The sequence below is a fragment of the Euprymna scolopes genome, chromosome 20, assembly GCF_053919585.1.
Source record: "Euprymna scolopes isolate OS-2025 chromosome 20, ASM5391958v1, whole genome shotgun sequence".
NCBI classification, from domain to species: Eukaryota; Metazoa; Mollusca; class Cephalopoda; order Sepiida; family Sepiolidae; genus Euprymna; species Euprymna scolopes.
In genome coordinates this window covers 1007112-1026337 of record NC_136501.1, presented here as the reverse complement: position 1 = coordinate 1026337, position 19226 = coordinate 1007112, and the positions used below count along the sequence as shown (strand labels likewise).

General features: G+C 34.4%; 1 protein-coding gene across 5 annotated transcripts in view; it reads left to right on the top strand.

Moving 5' to 3' along the window:
- The window catches only part of LOC145241281 (uncharacterized), a 292029-nt gene that overhangs the window by 254088 nt on the left and 18715 nt on the right, over positions 1-19226 (top strand). For 4 of the 5 annotated variants that reach the window (XM_080104023.1, XM_080104024.1, XM_080104021.1 and 1 more), the window contains 2 exons: positions 6784-6837; positions 10029-18386. In XM_080104023.1, the coding sequence (XP_079960149.1) occupies positions 6784-6837; positions 10029-10142 (168 nt within the window). In that variant the 3' untranslated portion in view covers positions 10143-18386. Of the gene's footprint in view, positions 1-6783; positions 6838-10028; positions 18387-19226 lie in introns of those variants that run through there. The other variant, XM_080104025.1, reaches the window with a different exon arrangement.

The following is a 19226-nucleotide window of genomic DNA, read 5'->3' as shown; positions in this document are numbered from 1 at the left end:
TCTTATATATGGGTTTGGGAAATGCATTCACTAGCAAAAGATCTAGCTAATTTGCATATTCTTTTAAACATTCATTTTAATTAATTCCCTATTAGTTTTTTTTCGGTTTTCTTATGGGATGATTATCTAGAGTCAACTATTACGTGTAATTATATTTATGCAGATATTCTACATGATTTATACTTGCATAATATTTGCGTAAAATCTTTACAGTAAAGAAAAAATTGTTTCCATATATATTTATGTATACGTATATATTTTTGTTTAATCTATTAGTCTATCTATATATCTATATATATCTCTATAAAAGTGAACGTGTCTGTGTGTCTGTCTGTGTACATTTCCCTACGCAATAAATCTATGTGATCGGTTTTCGGTCAGAAATTCGGCTGTCAAAGTTCAACGATTAGACCTTTGAGAACTCTACCAAACTCCTCCGACAATTTTGGGTCTAAACACTTGAAATTTTAGATATAGGTTCCTTGGACATGGATCCAACTTAATAACTTGATTTGAGCCCCAAACAATAAATGTTAAGGGGTCGTAATAGGGGTCAAAGTTAAAAAAATGACCGTTTTTTTGTTTTTCGTTTTTTTTTGTTTTTGCTCAGTATACATCTCCAAACACCCGGGCAACGCTGGGCAGCCATGCTAGTATATCTATAAAAGTGAAAGTATCTGTGTGTCTGTCTGTGTACATTTCCCTACGCAATAACTCTGTTAATTTTAAGTCTACAGACTCGAAATTTGATATACAGGTTACTGAGATTTGGGAAAATCTTTGGGATCGGTTTTCGACCAGAAATTTGGCTGTTAAGGGGTCAAAGTTTAACGATTTGACCATTGAGAACTCTACCAAACTCCTCCGACAATTTTGGGTATAAACAATTGAAATTTTAGATATAGGCTCCTTGGACATAGATCTAACTTAATAACTTGATTTGAGCCCAAAACAATAAATGTTACGGGGTCAGTATAGGGGTCAAAGTTAAAAAATTTTTTACCTCTGCTGTCTCTACCAAATTACTCAGATAAGTTCTGGTCTTAACACTTCAAGTTTGACATAAAGGGCAAGCTTTTTAATCGGTTTGGGTCGAAAATTTTTAGTTACCAATATGTAAATGTATGTATGTATGTATGTTTGCATGTCTGCCTAAAACTTTCGACAGAGGCGACGGATTTTACCAAGATCAGTATCGTTTTTAAGCTCGACCTTTCAGACGACAAATATCGAAAAATTGACCAAAGAAATTAATATTTTCACCTTCAACTGGGCACTTTTTTACAAAGGGGGGGGGGTCGCTTTTTTCGCCGATATTTTTGAAAGTCATCCTTTCCTTTCGATTGTCTAGCCTTAATTTAAATTTACAGCATTTCCGGTTTGGCGGTGGTCGTAACAGCAAAGACGTCAGGTTTTTTTTCCGGTTCTTTTCCTCCTTTGCGGTACGGGTTCAAACCTGCCTTCTTACTCCCACTTTTTTTTTTCCTCAACATACACATCCAAACACTCGAGCAACGCCAGGCTGAAATGCTAATAATAATAATAATAATAATAATAATAATTATTATTATTATTATTATTATAATTATATTATTATTATTATTAAAATTATAATAATAATTATTATTATAATTATAATAATAATATTATTATTATTAAAATTATAATAATAATAATAATAATTATTATAATAATAATATTATTATTATTAAAATTATAATAATAATAATAATAATTATTATTATATTATTATTATTATTATTAAAATTATAATAATAATAATAATTTTTATAATTATAATAATAATATTATTATTATAATTATAATAATAATAATATTATTATTATAATTATAATAATAATATTATTATTATTAAAATAATAATAATAATAATAATAATAATAATAATAATAATAATAATAATAATAATAATAATAATGGAGAAGAAAAAATAGGAACAAACTTAAAGACTCATTGATCACACATGGTTTTGCAGAATCAGGATTATGGATTGAATTCTATTGGGAGGGAGACGGAGTTATGCCCCTTTAGTTCTCAATATGTCAAGTCATAAGTGAGTTTTGGTGATTCGGCTCTGCTCTTCACTGAGGTCCACTCATCAATTTAGGGTTGAAATTAGTAAACTCCAAACTCATCAAGACTTCACCAAAGAGACCCGTTCAGACACACATATTGAGAACTTAAGTCAGAGACGTTTGAACGATCAGAACTGTATAATCTTTCAAAAAATAATTATTGTTACTTTATCCCAAAAGACCAGTCATCAAAGTGTTATTCTTTCTTCTTTTGGCTTGAAATGACCTTTGCTCTCCAATGTTACAGACTTTGATGACCAGTGCTGGATGATTTGCCTTTCGCTAGAGTGACCGCTGAGTACCAAGTGGCCAACTGTAACCCAGAACGGCCGAATTTGGTGACATCACTCTCCGGACATCGTTGGAGTAGTAAAAGGGACACACATTAATAACTATTAATATGAGAGAGAAAGGCCGAAGTTTTTTTTTAATTAACGGAAACTTCTATCCAATCATGGTTGACAGAACGAGAATATGCTAACCCTGTGGATTAAATTAAGGGTTTTGTTTGAAATTTCATGTAGATTCCCGAGTTAGAAAGATTCTCAAGTTTGACAAAATACACTTGAAGAACGTTAAAAGTTACATTGGCTGAAACATTGTGAAAATAACACTCAAAACGCGAACAGTAATCGAAGAATCAAAATAATAGCAATTATCAATCCTCATCTCAAAAATTCAGAAACATAGTATTCAATGTTGCTGATTATTTGCATATTGTATAGGCCAGTGGTTCCCAACCTTTTTTACATGGCGGCACACTACTGAGTTTATTTAAATTTTCGTGGCACACTTCTCATAAAAATTGATATATTTTGTTGCAATATTTTTATTCATAATGGGGTCTGATTGAAGAAAGTTGGAAATTTCTACTTATAGATACTGACGATAGGAACCGACCAATCAAATGGAGCCACGTTCTGCTAGCAACCAATCAGAAACTAGAATTGATTTATAAAAATATTGAATCTTTTAGCATTCCGACATACATTTTTTTTGTGTCCACACGAGAAAGATCTTTTGCTCTTTGCCTGCAAAATTTTAAAGTCCAAGGCTTATACAGAACAGCTACCCATTGAAAATTCCAGGACTTGTACAGAATAGCTATCTATCGGAAACTCTACTGAAATTAAACAGTGCATTCAATTCAAGGGATTATGGACCTGACGCAAGTCTTTTTGCAATAAAATTTAAAAAAAAGATTATATAATGATAATTTTTATTTACATAAATCAAAATATCCTGTATTCAATACCTGATATAGAATAATAATAGTGAGTGCTAGTGGGACAGTTGTGCCTGGTGTTTTTTGTGACTACTGCTGCAATATGTGGGCGAATGTGAGAGACACGCTCTTAAATTTTCTTCAATATATTTTTTAAGCCTTTCACATTTTTTTTTTATTTGTAATGTTGTTTAAGTAAGAAAATCCTGAAGTTGAAAATTACAGTAAGATTTTGATGGCTTTTTTTTTAATTTAAAGTTAGATACTCTTGAATAACAGAAGTATATAAGAAACTAAATGTTTTTATTAAACAAAATGAAATGAAATGGCTTCTAGCTATTATCTATTCACAGCACACTGGTAATCATTCCGTGGCACACTTTTAGGGAGTTGAGTTAGTGCTTTTCGGGCACTCCCTAATAAAATAAATATTTCAACACAAGCTACTGAATAAACGAACAAACAACTTCGTAAAACTTAACAAGGAAAAGGTTTATTGAAGGCGAGTCAGGGTAAGATGCCAAAAAGATATAACTCGGATAAAACTCGTCTGCCTTTGCCCGGTAGTTATTCCCAAGTGGGAATCGTCGATACCGGTGTAGGCAGAGAGAGAGAGAGAGAGAGAGAGAGAGAGAGAGAGAGAGAGAGAGAGAGAGGAAACAGGTCCGCTCTCTTTGGCGTCTGGCTGGAAAAAGGAAGGAGTTTTTCTCGTCCGGAACGAAAGCAGTTCCTTAAGGGGTAAGGAAGGTCCCTGCACTATGTCTCTGATTGGTCAGTATGTGCCATATCGCACAGTCAGGGGAGGCACTGACGCACAAGAAAAAGAGTTCTATTTGTTTCTGCTACACACTAATGTGTCGTGGCACGGTGGTTAGGCTGATGCTTTTTGTTTTTTTTTATATCTGAACGACTCGTTATTTTTATGTTTATTTATAAATTCATGAATATTCATGTTTGACATAACCACTGCCGCCTCCCTCTCAAATAAAGACCAAAAAAATCAACACTGTTGAATATGGGGAAAAAGGACAGCTGAAGAGTATATCGGCCAAAACATAATTGAAAAATAAATATCAACCGTAAAAACAATAATCCAAAGAAAACTATGAAAATTCTTCGTTGCAATTAAACTTTTTTTTTAACAAGTAGAAACTGCAATAACATTTTATTTTCGGTCAATAAATAAAAATAAAATATATATAGAATGCTTGGTTACATTTTGAAAACATTATTTCATAAGTTTAATTTGAACATTTAAAAAAAAAACATAATGTTATATAATTTTTGTATTTTCAAAGATTTAATCACGTTATTTCTATTCAAAATACTCGCCAACCATGATTTTCAGATTTTGTAACAACCAATAAGATCGGATGTACGGGCCGACACCTCAGAGTTAATACCACCAACAAAATAAAGAGAAAACAAAAAGGACTTCTTTAAAAAAAGGTGTATTACACCAAAAGCTTCAGAAAAAGTGTTAATCAATTAATAAAATATTTCATAACATTGGATTTCTAAAATTTTCACATAAATCTTATTGGGTACTTCTTCATTATTTTAGCGAAATTTGACAACCGAAAATTGAGTTTTCATTTTTCATCGCAAATCACAATCTTCTTTTTTGTCGTGCAAAAGAAGGGAAGATAACACTTCATAATGGCATTCTTTTGGTTGTCATTCAATTCGTGAGACACCCAGTTATTAAGTTTTTTTGTCTTTTCAATTTCTCTCAACTGGTTGGAAATCGTTGTATACATTAGTCTAATTCAGAAGCGAGTTCTTGGACAGCTGAGTGTGGATTCGCTTCAACTAAGGCTCTTAATTGATAGTTGTCAACATCTGATGGCTGATCACTACACTCATTATCTTCAAGACGACTGTCGCCACCACAAAATTTCCTAAACCACCATTGTGCTGTGCATTCAGTAGTGGTTTCTTAGCTAAACTCTTCATTAATATCATGAACTGTTTCAGCAGCTTTTCAGCCTAGCTTGAATTGAAATTTAAAAAATTATGCGAATTTGTTTTTTTCCATCTTGTATTCAACGTTCTGAAAAGAAGACATAATTGTTTTAAAACGGTTGTAATTTAAACGATTAGATAGAGTGAAAAAAGCTCTTTAAAATGATTTATAAAGTAAAAGTATTAGAACAAAACTTATTTGGAAATACATCATTTGAAATTAAAATGAAAAATTCCGCAATGACTTTCTTGTCAACCTAATCTATGATATAAAAGTGAAAATGTGTGTGTTTGTATGTGTATGTGTGCGTTTGTTTGTATGTGTGTGTGTGTGTGTATGTGTGTGTTTGTATATGTGTGTGTTTGTATGCGTGTGCATTTGTATATGTGTGTGTATGTGTTTGTTTGTATGTGTGTGTGTGTTTGTATGTATGTGTTTGTATGTGTGTGTGTTTGTATGTGCGTGTGTGTTTGTATATGTGTGTGTGTGTATTTGTATGTGTGTGTGTGTTGTATGTATGTGTGTGTGTTTTGTTTGTATGTGTATGTGTGTCTGCCAAAAACTTTCAACACACATGACCAACATTGATAAAATTGGTATCGTTGGAAAGGTCAGTCTTTCAGACGACAAATATCCGAAAATTGGCCAAAACATGAATTCTTTGACTGGGTCCGGTTTTTACAAAGAGGGGTCATTTTTTTCTTTTTGTCGACAATTTGCAAAGTCATCGTACGCCTTGCAATGACTAAGCTTATTTTGACGTTGTATGTTGCAGTGGCCACGGCGACTAAACCATTCGCTTTTTTCACTTCCTTTTCCTCTTAGCATTTCCTGCCTAGCTGCTTATTACTTTTTTTTCCTCCCTTTTTTTCCTCGCATGGTATTCGCTGCTATTTTCATTTTTTTAAAACTTTTTTTTTTAATGGCATTTTGAAACATTTCTTTTTTATGGCATTTTGAAACATTTTTTTTTTAATGGCATTTTGAAACATTTCTTTTTTATGGCATTTTGAAACATTTTTTTTTTTAATGGCATTTTGAAACATTTCTTTTTTATGGCATTTTGAAACATTTTTTTTTTTAGGGCTCCGTTGCTCAATACCCTTACCTCTCCACACCGGACAATGCCAGGAACCCATGCTAGTATTTTATAAAACACATATTTCAATTATTCAAATAAAAAATGATTTCGGCCATGTTTGTTTTGTCATGTGTGACAGGTGACGTAAACACAAGGAAATAACTCATAGTTTATAATGTTAATTGCCAGGATTTATTAAAATCAAATTACTACACTATCACCTTGCATTCATTAACCCTTATCCTCGAGTGGCCTCCGGGCCTTGATAAGTGGTGACTCCCAAGTAAAAAAAAAAAAGAAGTGTCTTACACTAAAATTCTCAGAAACAAAAGGGGGAAAAGATAAAAGATTTATTCATTTAATAAAAAAAAACTTTATATAACTTTATTTGGTTTTCTAAAATATATATTTGCAGGTTTTTATTACCAACAACACAGGATCACCTCCAACAAAATCAACAAATGCCAATGTAAGCTGTTCTTTTCTTTTTTATTATAATAAAAAAAATATCGACGTTACTCCCCCCCCCCCACAGTGAGTGTTAGGAAAAAATAAAGAGGAAAAAGAAAAGAGGAAATAAGTTTATCGGGAACAAAGGTATCATTCAAACACGGTAGTGTTTGAATGATATGGTTAAGTGGCAGTTTTAGTCATTTACGAGGAGCGTGCAATAAGTAATGCCCCTGACCCACTTCCCATAGAAGTAGAGCAACGAAACTTGGCACAGTTATTAGTCTTTCTCTACATAGGAACCACCCAGAGTTATGCATTTCTCCCATCGTTTGATGCAGCTCTGGAGACCGTTTTTATAGAACACCCCAGGTTGGTCCTACAACCATGACGTGACTTCAGAAATCAAGGCTGCATCATCTGGGAAACGCTTTCCTTTCAAAAACAACTTCATGGCTGGGAAGAGGTGAAAGTCAGAGGGTGCAAGGTCAGGAGAGTAGGGAGGATGGGGAAGGATTTCATAACCACACGCCCGTGCTTCTGATCTGGCGACATGCGAGTTGTGGACCAGAGTGTTGTCCTGCAGGAGGAGGGTACCTTTGCTGATCTTGCCCCGCCTTGATTTTGATAGCATTCCTTAATTTCCTCAAAAGTGATGCATAATAGGCTCCTGTAATTGTGGTACCCTTTGCCAGGAAATCTGTCATCACTACTCCGTCCTGGTTCCAGAAGACTGTGAGCATGACCTTGCCAGCGGAGGACTGTACCCTTACCTTCTTTGGAGGTAGTGAGTCCAAGTGCTTCCACTGCATTGACTGGGATTTGGTCTCCGGATCATAGAGATGGACCCAGATTTCATACTGTGTAATCAGTCTTTTGAAAAACTTTGACTCCTCTTCTTGGCACATCTCCAAATTCATCCTTGAGCATTCAACGCGTTCTCACTTCTGGAATGGTGTGAGCAACCTGGGAACTCATCTGGCAGACACCTTATGCATATGCAAATGGTCATGAATGATGGTTTCCACAGAACCTGTACTAATCTTGACATCTTGGACTATTTGGCGAATAGTAATGCGTCGATCTTCTAAAATGGCAGCCTCAACTTGACGGACAGATGCCTCATCAATGGCAGAAGGGGAGACGACCAGGTCTGGGAGCTGTTTCCATAGACGTCTAGCCATGTTTGAATTCACGATGCCAGCGTTTTACAAGGTCTTATGATGGGGCATTATCACCATGTTTCTTTCATTTCATTAAAAGTCTCCTGTGGTGTGCGTCCTTTCAAATACAAAAACCGGATCACTGCTCAACATTCAACAGGCTCCATTTCACACATGATTCAGTTCAGACACCTGTAAAACAGAAACCACAATTAGTTCAGAGCTGTAATTTGCCACATAACCCATAGAGATATAAATCATTGCACATACAAAATTTCAGCTAGATCAGACAACTGAAAGTGGGTCACGGGCATTACTTATTGCACGCCCCTCGTAGAACTGCTTTAAAGCTTCACCGCTTACTCATTTTTCGACCAAATTTCAAACAATTATTACAGTTTATAGATCATCTTCCAGCTATATTGTGAAAAAATTTTCAATTTTCGTTCTGTAAAACAAAAGTTATGAATTTTCTGGTGTTCAAAATTATAAAAATATGTTAGGCCATAAGCGACGCTTTTTATGACTGGTTTTCATAGTAACATCATCACTTCAGCGACTACTGTTGCGAAAAGAGAAGTAACTCGTGAGACAGACAGATGAAAGCATGAAAGGGAGATAATTGGGAGTATTTTATTGAAATCAGACGAGTGTCATATATTGTTATTACATATGTGTTTATGGGGGCAAAAAAATCAAATTAAACAAAGAACAAGTGAATTTATTGGAAACCTGGAAAAATCATTGATTACAATAGAAAAATGCGAGCATGAAAAGTAATATGGTTATGATTAAACATGGAAAAGTAATGGTCTAGTTGTTAAAACTGGAAAAGAAAAGATAAGCTATTATAGTAAAAAATATAATAAATTCATAACGTAAAGTATTGCAGCATTAAGAATTTTTTTAAAATTCAACTTATAACATTATATCATCAATTCTTAATGCTGCAATATTTTAAGTTATAAATTTATTATATTTTTTAATAGAATATCTTGTCCTTTCCTTTTTCAGTTTTAACAACTAGTCCTTTACTTTTCCATGTTTAAGCTTAACCATATTATTTCTCTTGCTCGCATATTTCTCTTGTAATAAGAAATGGGTTTATCAGGAGATAATGGAGAGGAAATTGTTCACCAAGGTAGACAAAAGAGAGCTGATATGTGGTTGTAATCAAGGTGAGGCAGATTATAAGAAAAAAGGACTGGAGATATATTTAGAATTAGTTTTAGGGGCTAACGATGAGTTTTACGACAGTTGAGGAAGTTTACAACAGTTTGCAACATTTTATGACAGTTCAGTTGAGGACAGTTGCCAGTGAGACAGCTGACAACAGTTGCGAGTTTGACTCTGTAGAAAGCAGATCGTGGCTTGGACCAGGTTGAGAGATCAAGATGAGCTAACATTAACTGATGAACTCGACCTCAATAGAAAAACTAAGTTATGAACATTATCGTTTAGAGTTTAGCTTTCCACAATTGTATCAAACACGCGCTCTGAGCGCAACCAATATTTATAGAAAGTGTTAAAATCTGTATTTTTCTTTGGATTGTTTTAAAATTTTATTTTTATACTTGTGAACCAGTGTATCCTCATTGGCAGTCGCCAATGCATGAGAGACGACTTCATGACCAGAACGAGAGGAGAATATGAAAGAAAAGAAGACCACAGCAAACAACGTTGGAATTGGTGATCGGTGTCACAATATTATTAAATTAGGGATTTTATCAACCATATCTGTTCACTTTGTGTCTGACAATTTTTTATTAATCCAAAAACTTCTTTTATTTTATGAAAAACGTGGCCGTAGCATAAATAAAGCCGTGTTCAGTTCGAATGTTGAATGAAAAATCTGATTTAAAAAAAATACTAAAAAATATTTAATTAAATTCAAATTTAATATTTATCTTCATTGAGAAAAATAATAATGTGGATAGTTAGCGTTTGTGTTCCATAAAGTTTCAATTGATTTTCCTAATTTGAATTTGAAAGTTAAAGGCAAAGTCAAGGGCAAGGTTCAAACAATAAACTGTTTTCTTTGTTTCAGAATACGATAAGTGAACATCTACAATCACCCATAATCAACTTATACGGAAAGAATCCGGAACAACTGAACCCAAAAAGGAGAACTGAACAACTGGGTCTAACAAAGGAGAATTAAATAACCTATCCCAGCAAAGGAGAATTGAACAACCTATCCCAGCAAGGGAGAATTGAACAACCTATCCCAGCAAGGGAGAATTGAACAACCTATCTAAGCAAAGGAGAATTAAACAACCTATCCCAGCAAGGGAGAATTGAACAACCTATCCCAGCAAAGGAGAATTGAACAACCTATCCCAGCAAGGGAGAATTGAACAACCTATCCCAGCAAAGGAGAATTCAACAACCTATCTCAGCAAGGGAGAATTGAACAACCTATCCCAGCAAGGGAGAATTCAACAACCTATCCCAGCAAGGGAGAATTCAACAACCTATCCCAGCAAAGGAGAATTGAACAACTTATCCCAGCAAAGAAGAATAGGGGGGAAAAAAAGAAAGAAAGAAAGGAAAAACTGTATCTCCCTATGATGGATTTAAAAAAAATCACCTTAATCTGGAAATGTTTTTTTAAGACATAAAAAAAAAAACGTAATTGGATTTTTTGTTAATAGAGTAAAATATTTTCACAACAAATTGTTCATCTGCCGAACACAACACCACAAGACTGCTTTCCAGTTAACTGCAATATAGTCGTCTTCAAGTCCAATGTTAACAAATATTTGTTGGCCCACCCTTTTAATTAATGAAATTCTGCTTATTTTATCCATCTTTTCCAATCTTCTCATAATGTTCATCATCCAATGGAGAATATCTTTAACCCTTACCCTCGAGTGGCTTTTGAACTTGGTGAATGATTAGAAAAACATTCTTTTGCTAATAGAGTAATAAAATTTTGAGATTAAGAAACAACAATAGCGTAGAACATTTTAAGATAAAATCAGATGAATTCATAAATAATATTCAAGAAAGAAATTAAGAAAGTATTTTGGGGAACTATCAGATGAAATATTTAACAACATTTGATCTGTCTATCAATATTATAATGCAATGACTTTTTAGGGTTAGGAAGATGATTAATTGAGAGATCGCTTTGAAAATGCATAACAATAGAAAAGACATGAGGGGAAAACAAATGTGCACATATCCAAAGCAATGGCAGAAACCTTATAAAACGGGGCCATTAATGGATGGTAATATTTAATGCTAATTAGACTAAGTTTCTTCCCTTTAACAATTAGAAAAATCCTTCTTAACCAACGATTACTATAACTAATTCCATCTAGCTGAGAGCTCATCATTCAAACTCATCTGCTTAACATTCACAGGCGACATGAATTGGAATAAATTGATTAAGGACATTGCCAAGGCTGCTGCAAAGAAGGTGGGATCCTTCTACCATGCTAGAAAATTACTTACATCTGAGAGTATCCCATATCTCTACAAAGCCATCATTCGCTCCTGCAAGGTATTGCTGCTGCATTTCAGTTGATACATCTACCACTTGTTTCTCACTCTCACAGGTTCCAAAAAAGAGTTTTCAATCTAATAGGCCCTCGCATTATCGGCCAAGATCCAACCCCTGTCCCCCCATTGCTTGAATGTTGCATCCCTGTGCCTATTTTACAAGTACTTTAATAGAATGTGCTCTGATGAACTGATAGCATGTGTGCCCCTTTGACATACATATTCTTGACTAACCTGACAAGCAGCAAAATCCTACCCCTTCACTGTAAAGATCTCTAGATGCCGGAAGCCTTCTTCTCTAATAGTTTCTTCTCTCAGGCTGCTTGACTTTGGAATTTCCTTCCTGTTTCCTGCTTCCCTGACTGTACTTACATACAGAAGTTTAAATATAATGTGAACATAAATCTCACTTCTAAACTCCTTACATAGTCCCATTTAGACATGATTTTCAATAGTAGCCCCTCATGTCCAAGTGGCCATACACCTTGTTTGGAGTAAAAAGCTTTAAAAACAACAAACAATAAGACGTTTCTGAATTTTTGAGATGAGGATTGATTATTTGTATTGTTTGGATTCATCAGACTACTGTTTTCATCTTGACTGTGATTTTCATAACGTTTTGATCCATGTAACCTCCGACCTTCTTCAGGTGTATCTTGTTGAACTCAGGAATTTGGACAGAATTTGTCTGCAAGGACCCATAGTGCAGTGGTTACTTGGAAAAATCAATTGTAAAAAGTGATATTATCCTGAAGGTTGAAGGTTCAATCCTCAGTGTGGGCGATTATCTTTAATGTTGGTTGCTTAAGTGCCAAATATATTGTAGACATTGACAATCAGACCTTAGAAGGTCCGTGCGTCTTTTTCTTTTATCGACTACGAAGCATTTTAAGCGATACATGGTTAGCAATTTGGTTTTTTATATTTCAAGCGGTCGACTTCATATTTAAAATAATCTATTTCAGTGAGAGTAGATATGCCTAAATTCAATGCATGGATAGAGAATTGATCATGGTTTATAAATCCATGGAAATAAAAGTAGTTACCAAATTTTTTTCTATGTTACTGAGACGTTTAAGTTTTGAAAAAGTATGCAATCACACTAATACATGCTTCTTGGAGCACTGAGAAGAGCAGGTGCCAATGTGATTGCAAGAGTTAAGAGTGGATGTAGTAAGTTCAAAGATTTGTATAAGAGCCAGGTTCACCCTAAAATGGAGTACTGTTGCAACATCTGGGCAAGAGCTGCTCGGCACAGCCTTGATAGAGTTCAAAACAGTTTTGGAAACCTCTTTCCAATAGAAGAGACATTGTGAGCCTGTTTCTGCTCTATCGCTATTTTCATGGCAAGTGCTTGACTGAACTCCAACCTATGCCCCCCCTACCAAATTTTCACAAAAAACACTCGACTAGTTATAACCACTATCAACAATTTTCAACACTCTCTATCTGTGCCTAACTCTAAATGCAGATTCCATGAACAAAACTTCTTTCCCAGAACTGCCTACCTGTGGAACACTGTTCCACTGGCCTGCTTCCCAATTGAATACAACATAGTGGCCTTCAAATCCAATGTAAACAAATTCTTCTTGAACCGTACTCATAAATAATCAAATTCTACCCAATTTACACCATTAACGATTACTACATTACCAACTTACATTCATTAACTCGTATCCTCGAGTGGCTTTCGAACCTAGATAATAGTGACTCCCAAGTAAAAAAAAAAATCTGCTATTACTAATTAGTACAGCGTTACCACTGTTGACCAAGAGAAAAGTCTATCGAGCAGGTGAAACCTGACCAATAAGGGTCGAGGACAGGTGTTGCATGGAGAGAAAGGATACGAGAATAAGATAATGGATGTGTAATGATGACCTCAGAGGAAAATTAAATATGGACAGTATAGGGAGATGTGTGCAGAACAAGAAACTGTTTAAAGAAAAGGGAAATGCTTGAGTTAGTAGATGTAGAACAGTTGAGGTAGTAGGGTTAGTGTAGGGAAAAGCCAGAGAAAACATGGTAGGAAGTGATAAGGATAGATTTGAAAGGAAGAAGGATAAAGACTTGGCCAAAGATAGGTTAGCGGCTTTTGCGATAATGCAAAGTCATTTGCAATAGTTATTCAAAAAAGGTGGAAAGTAATGGAAATCTGGAGATTTTTGTTACTCAGACTAAAAACCGTCCATCACATGCCAGTATCTAAAACGAATGTGAAACAGATGTTGTTGTTGTTTTTTTTTTTTTTGGGGGGGGGCTACATCTGTCTCTGCTTCCGGTAATTTTCTGATATAAAGCTTTTCTAAATCTCCATTTGATATGACTGATGTATTGCAATTGTTTTTTTCTGGTGACATTCAGAAATGATGTTGGGCTCTTTAGTAGCATCAAATACTTGTTTGTTTTTTTTTGTTTGTTTTTTGTATTATTTGCATTATTTGGATTATTTGGATTATTCAGACTACTGTTCTCATCTTTAGTGTTATTTTCACAACGTTTCGGACGATGTAACCTCCGACATTCTTCAGGTGTATCTTATCAAACTCGGGAATCTTTCTATCACTCCAAAAACTTCCTGTCAAACTCATAAAACTGCACAGAATTGCAAATGGAACTTTTTATTTAAGTCATGGGATAGCATGTTCTTGTTCCGTCAGCCATGACCAGGTAGAAATCCCAAGTAATTTGCAATCGTATTATTAGTATTGCTCACACCGAGGATTAAACCTTTAACCTCTTGAAGAGTGTCGTTTAGAACTCAGTTTTACCTAAAGATTTATCTTCTATGCCATGGATCCTTGCAGGCTTACTGTTGATCTTGATAATATCCAAGGAATGGAACCTTTATTCAATCTATGGGGTAGCATGTTCTCGTTCCATCAGCCATGACCAGGTAGAAGTCTTAAATAATTCACGATCGTATTCTTCATGTCGTTTGCACTCCAGAAGTGTTTCACTTAAAACTGAATTTGACCAATTACTCTATTCGTTATGCCATGAGTCTTTGTTTTCTTTTCTTTTATCTGTAAGCAGCATCGTTCTAAATGCAACATCTCTAAGGCTTTGTTTTTAATGAAATACGTTTGAAAGTCGAATTAAAACGCAATATTATAAAAATAAACAAGTATTTACCTGTTTAAAATTAATATTTCGGAGTTGGACGCCTTCGTCAGAATTTTATATATGTTTTTTTTTTCATTTTTTTCCTCCCTATGATGATAAATTGAAGAAAAAAAAAACAGTTAGTAAAATATCCGCATGTTGTTTATCTGCTGTGTTATTTTTGAAATGCCGGAAGAATGTGTGTTTTCCGTGATAGAAGCGTTGATTGAATTTTAAAATGAAATACGTATGGAATGAATTTTCTTCATTTTAAAAACTGTTAATTCCAACAGCGGCATTTATATTTGAAAACAAATCAAACACCTCTTTGTCAAGAGTTTGTTCTTCTAACCTTGAAGAAAAAAAAACCTTGTAGTATCTGTGCCAATATTTCTCAGCTTATATCTGGGAACTCACACATTCTAGAGTTTTTAGCATGGCATGGTATGAATCTAAGTTTTGTCTGTATTTTGTTTCGTGCATTTAAATTTAAAAATTTCATATGATGTGTTTTTTGAGGCATGAAGTCATCGATTAGTGATTTCTTCATTGTTTCATATTGGTTTGGTATTACCACCCAATCTTTCGCTGCAGTAAAGTTGTGAAAAATTTTGTAGGCCTGGTTTTATTTCATGAATAGCATGCCTTTTATTTGTTCACATGTAAAAGTGAATTTAATAGATATGGCTGGAGTACTTCAAATCATGAACATAATTTCGTTATTGGCCGGATACTTTTTATCTTTTCAATTCGTGACTGAAAAAAAACTTGTTTCTGATCTTATCAAACGTTGCAGTCTTCAAATCAAGTTGATAACACAAGTTTTATTTTTTGATAATTCGTTTAAATCAAGGGTCACCAAACTGTGAGCCATGACCCGGATTTGGCCCGCCGATGGTATTTTAATTTGATTAATAAAACGTATGTAACACAAAAATTTTGTGATAAAATTCCAATTTGAATATTATGTTTAGAATACTAGGAAATTTTCTTGTTTGCAGAAACCTGATTGCTTTGTTCTTTAAATTAGGCATTTCATTTCTCTCAGCTCTTCCTTACCTTTGGTGAGCCGTAGCTTCACCCATGACACCTTAATCCTTTGCTTTTATTACGTTTCTAATTCAATGTCTTTTTCATTTTCAGATTCTGTTTTCTTCACCTTTCATTATGACTACGAGGGGCGTGCAATAAGTAATGGCCACCACCCACTTTCAGTTGTCTGATCTAGCTGAAATTTTGCATGTGCAATGATTTATATCTCTATGGGTTATGTGGCAAATTACAGCTCTGAACTAATTGTGGTTTCTGTTTTACAGGTGTTTGAACTGAGTCAGGTGTGAAATGGAGCCTGTTGAATGTCGAGCAGTGATCCGGTTTTTGTATTTGAAGGGACGCACACCACAGGAGACTTTTGATGAAATAAAGGAAACTTATAGTGATAATGCCCCATCATATGACCTTGTAAAACGCTGGCATCGTGAATTCAAACATTTGTGGAAACAGCTCCCAGACCTGGTCGCCCCCCTTCTGCCATTGATGAGGCATCTGTCCGTCAAGTTGAGGCTGCCATTTTGGAAGATCGGCGCATTACTATTCGCCAAATAGTTCAAGATGTCAAGATTAGTACAGGGTCTGTGGAAACTATCATTCATGACCATTAGCATATGCATAAGATGTCTGCCAGATGGATTCCCAGGTTGCTCACACCATTCTAGAAGTGAGAACGCGTCGAGTGCTCGAGGATGAATTTGGAGATGTGCCAAGAAGATGAGTCAAAGTTTTTCAAAAGACTGATTACACAGGATGAAATCTGGGTCCATCACTATGATCCATAGACCAAAGCCCAGTCAATGCAGTGGAAGCACTTGGACTCACCACCTCCAAAGAAGGCAAGGGTGCAGCCCTCCGCTGGCAAGATCATGCTCACAGTTTTCTGGAACCAGGACGGAGTAGTGATTACAGATTTCCTGGCAAAGGATACCACAATTACAGGAGGCTATTATGCTTCACGTTTGAGGAAATTAAGGGAAGCTATCAAAATCAAGAGGCGGGGCAAGATCAGCAAATGTACCCTCCTCCTGCAGGCTCCGGTCCACAACTCGCATGTCGCCAGATCAGAAGCACGGGCGTGTGATTATGAAATCCTCCTCCATCCTCCCTACTCTCCTGACCTTGCACCCTCTGACTTTCACCTCTTCCAAGCCATGAAGTTGCTTTTGAAAGGAAAGCGTTTCCCAGATGATGCAGCATTTATTTCTGAAGTCACGTCGTGGTTGGAGGACCAACCTGGGGTGTTCTACAAAAATGGTCTCCATAGCTGCATCAAACAATGGGAGAAATGCATAACTCTGGGTGGTTCCTATGTAGAGAAAGACTAATAACTGTACCAAATTTCCTTGCTCTACTGCTATGGGAAGTGGATCAGGGGCATTACTTATTGCACGCCCCTCGTACTTAAAAAAGTTTCACAAATCTTACTCACCTTTTTTGCTGCTTAGTTTATTAGATTCGAATATGTAATATGTTGTATCTTTTTGCTGTTGTCGCTTTCTTTGATGATTTAAACATGTTGATGACTTAAACATGTTGATGACTTAAACATGTTGATGACTTAAACATGTTGATGATTTAAACATGTTGATGACTTTGTTTTGGTTCATTGTATGCACACTCATGATTAACGTGCAATGCTAAAGTTAGCATTTCGTCTTTTTTTTTCTCAGAGCTTTTTGTTCTGACGTGCAAGTATTGAACAGAATGATTATGCGGCCCACATTCGTCATTTTGTCAGTTATCAGGCTTGCAGTAAAAAAGTTTGGTAATGGCTGGTTTAAATCAAAACAAATTCTTTTCTTTAATTTTCATTTTAACTCAAGAAATATAACCTTTCGAAATTGTGATTTGACCTTTTCAATTTGTGTCGTTTATAATCAAAAGCAATGATTTTCTGAGTTCCGTTCAAACAAACTGAATTTTTAAGATTTTGTCTGCAAGAATCAGTGATGTAACGGATCAAGTACTAAGTAAAATACAGTTCAAAGTAACAGTCTTCTCTAAGTTGAAGGTTCAATCTTCAGTGTGGGCGATACAAAGAATACAATCGTGAATTACTTACGACTTCTATCTCAGCTTGATAGAAAGATTCCCGAGTTCAACAAAATACACCTGAAGAAGGTTGGTTGCATCAACCGAAACGTTTTGAAAATGACACTCAAGATGAGAATAGTAGTCGAAAAAATCCAAATAATATAAAAAATAATCTTTTGAATTGAATCATTTTTTCAAATAGAAATTAAGATTTTGATGATACTTGTTGCTCTCAAAAGTGTGTTGACTGAAATTTTAAAAAATAAATTGTTTCATATTTAATTTCAATTAATTAATATTGACCATTAAAATACCCTATCCTGTTTCACATTTTGACAAATGATAGAATCTTGGTGAATGTATTTTTTACTTTACAGAATAATAGGTTCCCTCTCCCTTATTTCCTCAACAATACTAACATGAAGAAATTTAAATGTAATGTGAACAAACATCTTGCTGTGCAACTCCGCATCTATTAATCTGACCCTACACTTACACTTCGATGACAACATGATGAACAAAAATAATAAAATTAAATATGTTTTAGTTTATTTAAAACAGAATTCAGTTAAGTTGGTAAGTCTTCAAATATTTAATCATGTTGTAAAAATCTGTGGAATTTATTTCATGCAAATATTTTTAAATATTAACTAAAAGATTGCATCAAATAATAAAAAACTTGTATTTATATACTTGGAAATTTTTAGAACTTTTTTGTCAGATCTTTAAATATTTCTATTATAGACCGACTGCTTTTAGACAGTACAGCCCTGGAAGTTTGCCAAAGATGAAATCCACATCATTAAAAAATGTAGAAGATCATTTTTTATAATAAAAACAACAAATGGATAAAAACAATATTGACAAACTTCTTTGATCTCACAATAGGTTAGCTGGACTCTGCAGGAAATCAGATCTTGTAGAGTTATTCATTTTATGTATCCTCACAAATATATTTGATAAGACAGATTTCGGGCTATATACAGATGATGGATTAGGCATATTATAAGATTATAATAAAGTCAAGTGGTAAAATTTTAAGAAATTTGGAAATGAAACAAAAAACAAACTAAAAGTAGAAGTAGCGGCTGAAATAAAAAATAATTTCTTAGATGTTACTCTAAATTTAAATAAGTTACTTGCGACCCATACTTAAAAGATAGTGTCAATCCAATATGTGTTAACCTAAGGTTTAACCATCCTCTATCAATCATAAAAAAACAGATTCCTAACTTTATCATAAGTAGATTAGCATCAATTCTAGCAACAAAAATGGTACACACATAATATAGAAATTAAATGGAGGCAACATAACAAATAGTTATAAGATTAAAAATAGAAGAAAAAGAAATATAATTTGGTATATGCTACTCTATTATAATCAGATGCTAAAAATTACACTTGGCACAAAATTTCTAAATTTCTCAAAAACCACTTCCCTGTAATGAATTCCTTACACAAAATCTTCAATAAAAATAACTGCAAACTGCCCTACAGTTGCTTCAAAATCTTAGAGATGATAATTAAAGCACACAATAATATGATATTA